This window comes from Cherax quadricarinatus, chromosome 18 (genome assembly GCF_038502225.1).
Source record: "Cherax quadricarinatus isolate ZL_2023a chromosome 18, ASM3850222v1, whole genome shotgun sequence".
Taxonomy (NCBI): Eukaryota; Metazoa; Arthropoda; class Malacostraca; order Decapoda; family Parastacidae; genus Cherax; species Cherax quadricarinatus.
Genome location: NC_091309.1, coordinates 3,859,812 through 3,872,683, shown reverse-complemented (window position 1 = coordinate 3,872,683; position 12,872 = coordinate 3,859,812). Strand labels below are relative to the sequence as shown.

The following is a 12,872-nucleotide window of genomic DNA, read 5'->3' as shown; positions in this document are numbered from 1 at the left end:
TGAGAAAACCCAGTCAATATGGCTAAGGTATTGACAAAGAGCTTTATCTACTTTATTACTATGAAATGTGGGTAGTGATTTAAGGTAGTTGTGTGTGAGGGGCTTGAGCTTCCAGCAAGCATGCATGAGCATATTTGATAGTATTGGAGCCAAATGGTTTTTAATACTTGATGTGCTATTGGAGTGTGAGCAAAGTAACATTCATGAAGGGATTCAAGGAAACCAGCAGGTCGGACTTGAGTCCTGGAGATGGGAAGTACAGTGTCTGCACTCTGAAGGAGGGGTGCTAATGTTGCACTTTTATAAACTGTAGTGTAAAGCACCCCTCTGGCAAGACAGTGATGGAGTGAATGATGAAAGTTTTTCTTTTTCGGGCCACCCAGCCTAGGTGGGAATCAGCCAATGTGTTAATTAAAAAATGCAGCTTATTTCAAACATGGGTATTGGTAAAAAAAAAAAGCCAGTGTAAAACACTACTGTAAAATACCTTTTATATGACCACTGTGACAAATACAAAATAAAAATTTAATATCTATTTATTGCATTCCCTCATTTCAATGAATGTACCTAATAGGCAATATTAATAAATTCAAGGGGGAGTACTAAACACAGGTATCGGTGTCTGGGGAAAATGGGCAGCAACTAGGTTCAATAGAAGGCAAAAGGAAAATCGCTCAATTCCCTAGATGAAGCCTTTGCTAGCATCAAGGTACCTATATCTCTTTAGTGCTCTTGAGGTTATCCATGTATACCTTCATCACCCTTCATCTTTGGAGGTCCATTCATCCTTGCAAGAGGCTTGATCTGTGGACATGGATTTATCATCCCCTTGCTTGACCTTGTCTCCAGGTAGCATATGATCCCTAAGTTTAGTGCTTGCAAATTAAAAATCTTTGGATAATACTGTACCACACTTGCCAATCCTGATGTATAATATACCAATCTCTGACATCAATCTGGTGTGCTGCCACAGAAGACATAATGGAAGAAATTATATTGTTACACAATGGATATTTATTGTACTCGAGGTGCATGACTGTGTGAAATTTTCAAGATACACTGCAGAGAATTTCTAGTAGAACTTTGCTTCAGTATTTTGTCCGAGATGCAAGCGGTGTCACAACATCCTTATGTGCATGGGACACTTGACCCTTTACTACTTTCTTCCTCAATTTCTGAAAAAAAAAATGCATTATGTAAATTTTTAACAATTCAAGAGCTTATTCATTAAAATTTTATTATATAGCATATGTACAGTGGAACCTCAAAAATCGAACTTAATCTGTTCCAGGAGCTATTTCTAAATTCGAAAAGTCTGAAATTCGAAGCAGTATCTCCCATAAGAAATAATGGAAATACAATTAATCCGTTCCAGAAACCCAAAAATATTCACACAAAAAATACATTTTATAGAGATTAATTACAGTTTTACATACAACAAATACTATAGTTTTTAATTATGTATAGTAATACATATAAAATAGCATTTTTACTTACCTTTATTGAAGATTGGTGATGGCATCTGGAAGATAGGGAGGAGGAGAGAGGGAGTTGGGGTTAGTGTTTGGAAGGAGAATCCCCCTCCATGAGGACTTCAGGTAAAGCCCTCTCTGGGGTTACTTCCCTTCTCTGTCTTTTAATGCCACTAGGACCAGCTTGAGTCACTGGACCCGTCTCACAAAATGACTGTCCACAGTCCTCTGTTTCTGGCGCCTCTTTAACATTCCCCTAAAATGGGACATGGTTCTGTCACTGAACTTGTTGCAAAGATGGCTTGTTTCAGCTTGCTCTGGGTGGTACTTCTGCACAAACATTTGGACATCTTTCTACTTGGCACAAATCTCCTTAATCTTTGAAGAAGGCACCTCATCCACTCCCTATATTAACACCTTTCGCAACATCAGCTTCCTTGATTTGTTCTTTCTTTGACAGGATAGAACCGATGGTCGACTTGTTTTTCCCATACATCCTGGCAAGCTCAACAAGTCTCGCACCACTCTCATCCTTCTGTATTATTTCCTTCTTCACATCTATGGTGTTTCTCACTTTCTTTACCACAGGGGTACCACTAGCAAGTTTCTTTGGGCCCATGGCAGCTTATTTCACAGTCCCACAAGCACTAAACGCAACGAAATAATCGTAAAATGCGTGAATGAGAGCGCAGGTTAGTGTTCACTCAAGCATAAACAAAGCTAGACTGCTCACGGCGCCGACGCGGACAGAGCGGGCAGCAGACAGGTCCCGTACCCGGCGGTCCGAAAATAGGAACACAGTTTGTCTGGAAAAAATGGTCCTAATTTCGAAACATTCGATATGTGATACGTTCGATTTTTGAGGTTCCACTGTACGTATATGCTTCTAAACTGTTGTATTCTGGACACCTCTGCAAAAACAGTGATTATGTATGAGTGAGGTGAAAGTGTTGAATGATGAAAGTATTTTCTTTTTGGGGATTTTCTTTCTGTTTGGGTCACTCTGCCTCGGTAGGAGACAGCCGACTTGTTAAAAAAAAAAATAATGAATTTATATTTAAATTTTTTTAAAGCTTTAAAGTAGTGCTGAAGACACTGATGGTTAAAGTACCCTCACACACCCCTGCAATTTGATAAGAGCAGAGGATGATCCTTAACTCCCGACTTCAGCATTGGAAGTTACAACCTCTAGACCTAGTCTTGCAATCTTCCCATTGCCTCATTTTGCTTTATTTTTTATTATCTTGAATCTACCTTCTGCAACAAACTTCTCCCACTGCAACCATAATTACACTAAAAACTCTTATTCCCTTGTTACCTGTTAATTATTTATGGATCATTGCCCCTGCAGCCATCTCTGACCAGGCCTAAATTAGAAAAGTATCACAGCAATGAAAGCTACATGTGGATAGTGGTCCTATTATTCTTCAATTGTTTTCAGTACATCAGCCACTCCCAAAGAGGACAACACATTCATTATCATAGATTCTCCAGCTGTGTCTCCAGCAATGCACAAGACAACACAGTCCATGTGATCAACTGTAATATTCCCTCATCCATTCTCAACAAGTCAGCAGTCTCCCACCGAGACAGGGTGACCCAAAAAGAGAGAAAATCCCCAAAAAAAAAACACTTTCATCATCATTCAGCACTTTCACCTCTCATACATAATCACTGTTTTTGCAGAGGCACCCAGATACAACAGTTTAGAAGCATATATAAAGATATATAACATATCCCTCCAAACTGCCAATGTCCCAAACCCCTCCTTTAAAGTGCAGGCATTGTACTTCTTATTTCCAGGACTCAAGTCTGGCCATATAAAAATAAATGGTTTCCCTGAATCCTTTCACTAAATATTACCCTGCTCACACTCCAACAGCTCGCCAGGTCCCAAAAACCATTCGTCTCCATTCACTCCTATCTAACACGCTCACGCACACTTGCTGGAAGTCCAAACCCTCGCCCACAAAACCTCCTTTACCCCCTCCCTCCAACCTTTTCGAGGATGACCCCTACCCAGCCTTCCTTCCCCCACAGATTTATACGCTCTCCATGTCATTCTTTGATCCATTCTCTCTAAATGACCAAACCACCTTGACAACCCCTCTTCAGCCCTCTAATACTTTTATTAACCCCACACCTTCTCCTAATTTCCACACTCTGAATTTTCTGCATAATATTTACACCAATATTTACACCACTCAGGGAGGTACTACCGTCCTGCCAAGTGAGCGTACAACGAAAGCCTGTAATTGTTTTACATGATGGTAGGATTGCTGATGTCTTTTGTCTGTCTCATAAATATGCAAGATTACAGGTATGTCTTGCTACTTCTACTTACACTTAGGTCACACTACACATACATGTACACATTTATTTATACACACTCATCTGAGTTTTCTTTGATTTTATCTTAATAGTTCTTGGTCTTATTACTTTTCCTTTTATATCCATGGGGAAGTGGAATAAGAATCTTTCCTCCGTAAGCCATGCGTGTTGTAAAAGTCAACTAAAATGCCGGGAACAATGGGCTAGTAACCCCTTTTCCTGTAAAGATTACTAAAAAGAATAAGAAGAAGAAAATTGTCAAAGTGGGAAGTCTGAATGTGCATGGATGTTGTGCAAATGATAAGAAAGAGATGATAGTGGATGTTATGAATGAGAAGAAGCTGGATGTCCTGGCTTTAAGTGAAACAAAGCTGAAGGGGGTGGGAGAGTTTCAATGGAGAGGAATAAATGGGATTAGGTCAGGGGTTTCAAACAGAGTTAGAGCTAAAGAAGGGGTAGCAATAATGTTGAAGGATAAGCTATGGCAGGAAAAGAGGGACTATAAATGTATTAATTCAAGGATTATGTGGAGTAAAATAAGCGTGTATGCACCTGGAGAAGAGAGAAGTGTAGAGGAGAGAGAGATTTTGGGAAATGTTGAGTGAATGTGTGGGGAGTTTTGAATCAAGTGTGAGAGTAATGGTGGTTGGGGATTTCAATGCTAAAGTGGGTAAAAATGTTATGGAGGGAGTAGTAGGTAAATTTGGGGTGCCAGGGGTAAATGTAAATGAGGAGCCTTTAATTGAGCTATGTGTAGAAAGAAATTTGGTAATAAGTAATACATATTTTATGAAAAAGAGGATAAATAAATATACAAGGTATGATGTAGCACGTAATGAAAGTAGTTTATTAGATTATGTATTGGTGGATAAAAGGTTGATGGGTAGGCTCCAGGATGTACATGTTTATAGAGGGGCAACTGATATATCGGATCATTATTTAGTTGTAGCTACAGTTAGAGTAAGAGGTAGATGGGAAAAGAGGAAGGTGGCAACAACAAGTAAGAGGGAAGTGAAAGTGTATAAACTAAGGGAGGAGGAAGTTCGGGTGAGATATAAGCGACTATTGGCAGAAAGGTGGGCTAGTGCAAAGATGAGTAGTGGGGGGGTTGAAGAGGGTTGGAATAGTTTTAAAAATGCAGTATTAGAATGTGGGGCAGAAGTTTGTGGTTATAGGAGGGTGGGGGCAGGAGGAAAGATGAGTGATTGGTGGAATGATGAAGTAAAGGGTGTGATAAAAGAGAAAAAGGTAGCTTATGAGAGGTTTTTACAAAGCAGAAGTGTTATAAGAAGAGCAGAGTATATGGAGAGTAAAAGAAAGGTAAAGAGAGTGGTGAGAGAGTGCAAAAGGAGCACAGATGATAGAGTGGGAGAGGCACTGTCAAGAAATTTTAATGAAAATAAGAAAAAATTTTGGAGTTAAACAAGTTAAGAAAGCCTAGGGAAAGTATGGATTTGTCAGTTAAAAACAGAGTAGGGGAGTTAGTAGATGGGGAGATGGAGGTATTAGGTAGATGGCGAGAATATTTTGAGGAACTTTTAAATGTTAAGGAAGAAAGAGAGGCAGTAATTTCATGCACTGGTCAGGGAGGTATACCATCTTTTAGGAGTGAAGAAGAGCAGAATGTAAGTGTGGGGGAGGTACGTGAGGCATTACGTAGAATGAAAGGGGGTAAAGCAGCTGGAACTGATGGGATCATGACAGAAATGTTAAAAGCAGGGGGGAATATAGTGTTGTAGTGGTTGGTACTTTTGTTTAATAAATGCATGAAAGAGGGAAAGGTACCTAGGGATTGGCAGAGAGCATGTATAGTCCCTTTATATAAAGGGAAAGAGGACAAGAGAGACTGTAAAAATTATAGAGGAATAAGTTTACTGAGTATACCAGGAAAAGTGTACGGTATGGTTATAATTGAAAGAATTAGAGGTAAGACAGAATGTAGGATTGCAGATGAGCAAGGAGGTTCCAGAGTGGGTAGGGGATGTGTAGATCAAGTGTTTGCATTGAGGCATATATGTGAACAGTATTTAGATAAAGGTAGGGAAGTTTTTTATTGCATTTATGGATTTAGAAAAGGCATATGATAGAGTGGACAGAGGAGCAATGTGGCAGATGTTGCAAGTATATGGAATAGGTGGTAAGTTATTAAATGCTGTAAAGAGTTTTTATGAGGATAGTGAGATACACAAATAACCCGCACATAAAAGAGAGAAGCTTACGACGATGTTTCGGTCCGACTTGGACCATAGTGGATAGTGAGGCTCAGGTTAGGGTGTGTAGAAGAGAGGGAGAATACTTCCCGGTAAAAGTAGGTCTTAGACAGGGATGTGTAATGTCACCATAGTTGCTTAATATATTTATAGATGGGGTTGTAAAGGAAGTAAATGCTAGGGTGTTCGGGAGAGGGGTGGGATTAAATTTTGGGGAATCAAATTCAAAATGGGAATTGACACAGTTACTTTTTGCTGATGATACTGTGCTTATGGGAGATTCTAAAGAAAAATTGCAAAGGTTAGTGGATGAGTTTGGGAATGTGTGTAAAGGTAGAAAGTTGAAAGTGAACATAGAAAAGAGTAAGGTGATGAGGGTATCAAATGATTTAGATAAAGAAAAATTGGATATCAAATTGGGGAGGAGGAGTATGGAAGAAGTGAATGTTTTCAGATACTTGGGAGTTGACGTGTCGGCAGATGGATTTATGAAGGATGAGGTTAATCATAGAATTGATGAGGGGAAAAAAGGTGAGTGGTGCGTTGAGGTATATGTGGAGTCAAAAAACGTTATCTATGGAGGCAAAGAAGGGAACGTATGAAAGTATAGTAGTACCAACACTCTTATATGGGTGTGAAGCTTGGGTGGTAAATGCAGCAGCGAGGAGACGGTTGGAGGCAGTGGAGATGTCCTGTTTAAGGGCAATGTGTGGTGTAAATATTATGCAGAAAATTCGGAGTGTGGAAATTAGGAAAAGGTGTGGAGTTAATAAAAGTATTAGTCAGAGAGCAGAAGAGGGGTTGTTGAGGTGGTTTGGTCATTTAGAGAGAATGGATCAAAGTAGAATGACATAGAAAGCATATAAATCTATAGGGGAAGGAAGGCGGGGTAGGGGTCGTCCTCGAAAGGGTTGGAGAGAGGAGGTAAAGGAGGTTTTGTAGGCAAGGGGCTTGGACTTCCAGCAAGCGTGCATGAGCGTGTTAGATAGGAGTGAATGGAGACGAATGGTACTTGGGACCTGACGATCTGTTGGAGTGTGAGCAGGGTAATATTTAGTGAAGGGATTCAGGGAAACCGGTTATTTTCATATAGTCGGACTTGAGTCCTGGAAATGGGAAGTACAATGCCTGCACTTTAAAGGAGGGGTTTGAGATATTGGCAGTTTGGAGGGATATGTTGTGTATCTTTATATGTGTATGCTTCTAAACTGTTGTATTCTGAGCACCTCTGCAAAAACAGTGATAATGTGTGAGTGTGGTGAAAGTGTTGAATGATGATGAAAGTATTTTCTTTTTGGGGATTTTCTTTCTTTTTTGGGTCACCCTGCCTCGGTGGGAGATGGCCGACTTGTTGAAAAAAAAAAAAACATTGCCCTTAGACAGGATATCTCCACTGCCTCCAACCATCTCCTCACTGCAGCATTTACAACCCAAGCTTCACACCCATATAAGAGTGTTGGTACTACTATACTTTCAACTTTGAATATACCTTCTTTAATATAAATTTAATCCTACTTTTCATATAGTATGATTTATTTTGCACCAAGTGTGAACATTTTTATCTGTATCTTATTTTAATACAGTAGTGGGTAACCCTGATGGACACAGATAATTGTATTTATTGAAAGCACTAAACACGTAATGATCATAGAGAGCTGCTGATGGACTTAGAGCTTTTCATAATATTTATATTTAATAACTTCACTTTGTAGAACACCATCTCACACCTGGCTATAAAGTTTCCCCATGAGCCGGTTGGTATGATTCTGAGCAGCAAGATGCTGCCTGAAGCTTGGGAAATTGGCCTCTGGCAATAACTGGTACAAGCGACGGTTTTGTTCCCGTATATCCTTGTATGAGAAGAGAGGTGCAATATCTGTATGAAAGGAAATAATTGTAAGTAATAAAGGAAACACTGTTTAACAAACATCATGCATTATGTAAGCGCTAACAATCAATAAAATGGTAAAAAAAAATTTAATTACTGTATAGTCAAACCTCGGTTTTCGTATGCCCTAGTTTTCGTAGGATTTGATTTTCAACGATTTTTTTCGTTTAAATTTCATATAGTTGAAAATGGTCTGTACCAAACTCGTCTGCCTGCCCGCGGGCGAGTTCATGACTCAGTCTGCCTTTGTTTCTCATTGAGTGAGCATCACCCCGTGTGTTCATCCGAAACATTTCATAATAATCCATTGTTTTTGGTGCTTGTTTATTGAGTGTGACTCCTAAATAAGCCACCATGGGGTCAAAGAAAGTTCCAAGTGCCAGCCATTTGATAAAGAAGGCAAGAAACACGATAGAATTCAAGAAAGAACTTGTGCAAAGTATGAAAGTGGCATATGCATGGTTGATCTTGCCAGGATGTACAGGAAGTCTGCATCAATGATCAGTATCATCCTGGTGAAGAAAAAAGAAATCAAGGAAGCTGATGTTACAAAAGGGGTCAATGTGCTAGCGAAGCAGAGATTGCAAACAATCGAAGATGTTGAGCAGTTGTTGTTGGTGTGGATCAACGAAAAACAGTTAGCGGGAGAGAGTGTTTTGGAGGTGATAATTTGTGAAAAGGCAAGGCAGCTGCATGCGGATCTTGCAAAGAAAATGCCTGGAATGAGTGGTGCTGTTAGTGAATTTAAGGCCAGCAGAGGCTGGTCCGAAAAAGATGGGAAGTAACCCTGGATAGGGCCTCAATAACTGAATTCCTTGTGGATGGGGATTCCCCTTCCAAACAACCTCTCATCCTCCCTCTCCCCTCCTTGCCGTCTTCCATACGCCAACAAGAGTCTTCAATAAAGGTAAAAGTGATGTTAAATGTTCATTTATCCATTTCATTAGTCATTTATATTTATTTCTCATTGTGACGGGCTGGAGTTTTGAGACTCTATGACCGCGGGTTCAATCCCGGCCGGGGGTATGGTTTATTTCTCATTGTTTTCTGTATGTAAAACTATAGTTATTTTATTATTAATTTATTTTAACACACTGGCCGATTCCCACCAAGGCAGGGTGGCCCGAAAAAGAAAAACTTTCACCATCATTCACTCCATCACTGTCTTGCCAGAAGGGTGCTTTACACTACAGTTTTTAAACTGCAACATTAACACCCCTCCTTCAGAGTGCAGGCACTGTACTTTCCATCTCCAGGACTCAAGTCCGGCCTGCCAGTTTCCCTGAATCCCTTCATAAATGTTACTTTGCTCACACTCCAACAGCACGTCAAGTATTAAAAACCATTTGTCTCCATTCACTCCTATCAAACACGCTCACGCATGCCCGCTGGAAGTCCATGCCCCTAGCACACAAAACCTCCTTTACCCCCTCTCTCCGACCTTTCCTAGGCCGACCCCTACCCCGCCTTCCTTCCACTACAGACTGATACACTCGAAGTCACTCTGTTTCGCTCCATTCTCTCCACATGTCAAAACCACCTCAACAACCCTTCCTCAGCCCTCTGGACAACAGTTTTGGCAATCCCGCACCTCCTCCTAACTTTCAAACTACGAATTTTCTGCATTATATTCACACCACACATTGCCCTCAGACATGACATCTCCGCTGCCTCCAGCCTTCTCCTCGCTGCAACAGTCATCACCCATGCTTCACACCCATATAAGAGCGTTGGTAAAACTATAATCTCATACATTTCCCTCTTTGCCTCCAAGGACAAAGTTCTTTGTCTCCACAGACTCCTAAGTGCACCACTCACCGTTTTCCCCTCATCAATTCTATGATTCACCTCATCTTTCATAGACCCATCCGCTGACACGTCTACTCCCAAATATCTGAACACATTCACCTCCTCCATACTCTCTCCCTCCAATCTGATATCCAATCTTTCATCACCCAATCTTTTTATCCTCATAACCTTACTCTTTCCTGTATTCACTTTTAATTTTCTTCTTTTGCATACCCTACCAAATTCATCCACCAACCTCTGCAACTTCTCTTCAGAATCTCCCAAGAGCACAGTGTCATCAGCAAAGAACAACTGTGACAACTCCCACTTTGTGTGATTCTTTATCTCTTAACTCCACGCCTCTTGCCAAGACCCTCGCATTTACTTCTCTTACAACCCCATCTATAAATATATTAAACAACCACGGTGACATCACACATCCTTGTCTAAGGCCTACTTTTACTGGGAAATAATCTCCCTCTTTCCTACATATTCTAACTTGAGTCTCACTATCCTCGTAAAAACTCTTCACTGCTTTCAGTAACATACCTCCTACACCATACACCTGCAACATCTGCCACATTGACCCCCTATCCACCCTGTTATACGCTTTTTCCAAATCCATAAATGCCACAAAAACCTCTTTAGCCTTATCACTGTAAACACCTGGTCCACACACCCCCTACCTTTCCTAAAACCTCCTTGTTCATCTGCTATCCTATTCTCCGTCTTACTCTTAATTCTTTCAATAATAACTCTACCATACACTTTACCAGGTATACTCAACAGACTTTTCCCCCTATAATTTTTGCACTCTCTTTTGTCCCCTTTGCCTTTATACAAAGGAACTATGCATGCTCTCTGCCAATCCCTAGGTACCCTACCCTCTTCCATACATTTATTAAATAATAGCACCAACCACTCCAAAACTATATCCCCACCTGCTTTTAACATTTCAATCTTTATCCCATCAATCCCAGCTGCCTTACCCCCTTTCATTGTACCCACTGCCTCACGAACCTTCCCCACACTCACAACTGGCTCCTCCTCACTCCTACAAAATGTTATTCCTCCTTGCCCTATACACGAAATCACAGCTTCCCTATCTTCATCAACATTTAACAATTCCTCTAAATATTCCCTCCATCTTCCCAATACCTCTAACTCTCCATTTAATAACTCTCCTCTCCTATTTTTAACTGACAAATCCATTTGTCTAGGCTTCCTTAACTTGTTAATCTCACTCCAAAACTTTTTCTTATTTTCAACAAAATTTGTTGATAACATCTCACCCACTCTCTCATTTGCTCTCTTTTTACATTGTTTCACCACTCTCTTAACCTCTCTCTTTTTCTCCATATACTCTTCCCTCCTTGCATTACTTCTACAGATATTCTCTATAAAGTGTATTTTTTGTTAATATTTTTGGGAGTCTGGAATGGATTAATTGGATTTACATTATTTATTGTGGGAAATATTGCTTCAGTTTTTGTACGATTCAGTTTTTGTCAGATTTTTTGAACGGATTAATCACGAAAACCGAGGTTCCACTGTATGTACAATATAACATGAGAGGTGGCTAAGTGTTGAGAAGTGCATTCAGAACGTGAACACATTCCTAGATCTACCTGGCTTGTACAGAAAGCGTTGTAGTGTTGATGGTGTCTGAAGATTTGCAGGAATTTGAGCCATTATTTGATGATTATGGCTTTGAGCTGCTTGCCGCATTTCCTTTTTCAGGCGAATAAGGGCGCGTCGGTCACTGGCCTCTTGTATATAGTCAGGACGGGCTCTTGCTAAAGCCTCCTGTTAAAACATTCAAGGAAGAGCTAAATGTCAGAAATTTTAAATTATTTTTTTTAAAGTCGCTGCCTATTTTCTACCCAAAGAAAAAACATTTAACCATGTTTTTTTCTTCAGAAGGGAAGAGCCTTCATGATACAATACTTCACTAAACCACATCTTCAACTGAGCTAATGATGCAGGCACCATACTTCTCACTTACAGAACTCAAAATCCAGTTAACCAGCTTCCTTGAATCCCTTAATAATAATAATAATAAAAATAATGATTATGATCATAATTAAGAGCTAAACCCATAAGGGTCATACAGCTCTGGGAATACCTTCACAGCCACAGTACTCGTACTCCAATAGCATGTGGCATCTCAAAAACTATTTGCTCCAATATGTCACATCCCCAAAACCCATTCACTCTGACAACATGTTAATCTAAAATATCATTCTCTATAACAGCATGTGACATCCCAAAAACAATTTAATTTCAATCTAACATGTTCATTTGTGCCTATTGGATGTTCCAATTCCTACATCTTAACACTAGATACAGCACTACTTTCACAACCTCCTCTCAGCCCTTTTGTTCTTGGATGTTCCCTACAGCTCTTACAAGCTACCATTCCCTCTTGATTATAATAATAATTACAAGCTACCACAGGCTTGTCAATGTCCACTTTTGTTTTTCCTTCTATCTATTGTAATGCTGTATAGCCCTTGTGGCTTATTATTACTATAATCAAAAAAGAAGTGCTATCTATTGTAATCTCCTTCATAGATCCAACTTTTGACACATCCACTTGCAAGTGTACTGTCTAAATCAGTCCACTTCTCTCTGTGAAAGAGGTATTATTATTATTAAACCTATATAAAAACTCAACAAGTTTTTCTTCTCAGTCATCTTTAAAGAAAAAAATGAAAATTTTCAAATGTAATCCTGCATGAACACTAAACAGGTGAGGAGATACACCAATAAAATGGCAGATATAATTGCCAGTATGTATTGTAAATGAGAGTGGCGAGGCTATTGTAGCTGGGAGGATTATCTGAACTGTGATGTCAGCTTCCCTTCAAGGGAGGTTCCTTGATACTGGTGAGGGGCTCTTGATCTAGGGAATTGGATCTGTGCTCCAGTTCCCTGAATTGAGCCTGAATACCTCCCCCCCCTCCACAGGTGCTGTATAATCCTGCAGGTTTAGCGCTCCCCATAATTATAATAATAATAATAATAATAATAATGTGATGTCACCACACTTCTGGCAAGACAGCCAGTGAATGACTGAATGTGTTTCCTTTGTTTGGGTCGCCCTACCTTGGCATGAGATAGCCAGTCTGCTAAATAAAAATACTCCTAATATAACAGTACAGGCATAGTCTAACAAAGTCA

General features: G+C 39.9%; 1 protein-coding gene across 1 annotated transcript in view; it reads right to left on the bottom strand.

The window, feature by feature from the left end:
* Positions 1–466: 466 nt before the first annotated feature.
* Positions 467–12,872, bottom strand: part of LOC128689306 (serine-rich adhesin for platelets) — a 34,533-nt gene continuing 22,127 nt past the window's right edge. Inside the window, exons 11-13 of the mRNA XM_070086087.1 lie at positions 11,318–11,495; positions 7,741–7,889; positions 467–1,175 (exon numbers count right to left, since the gene is read on the bottom strand). Coding sequence (XP_069942188.1) covers positions 1,089–1,175; positions 7,741–7,889; positions 11,318–11,495 — 414 coding nt within the window. The 3' untranslated portion in view covers positions 467–1,088. The remainder of the gene's footprint in view (positions 1,176–7,740; positions 7,890–11,317; positions 11,496–12,872) is intronic.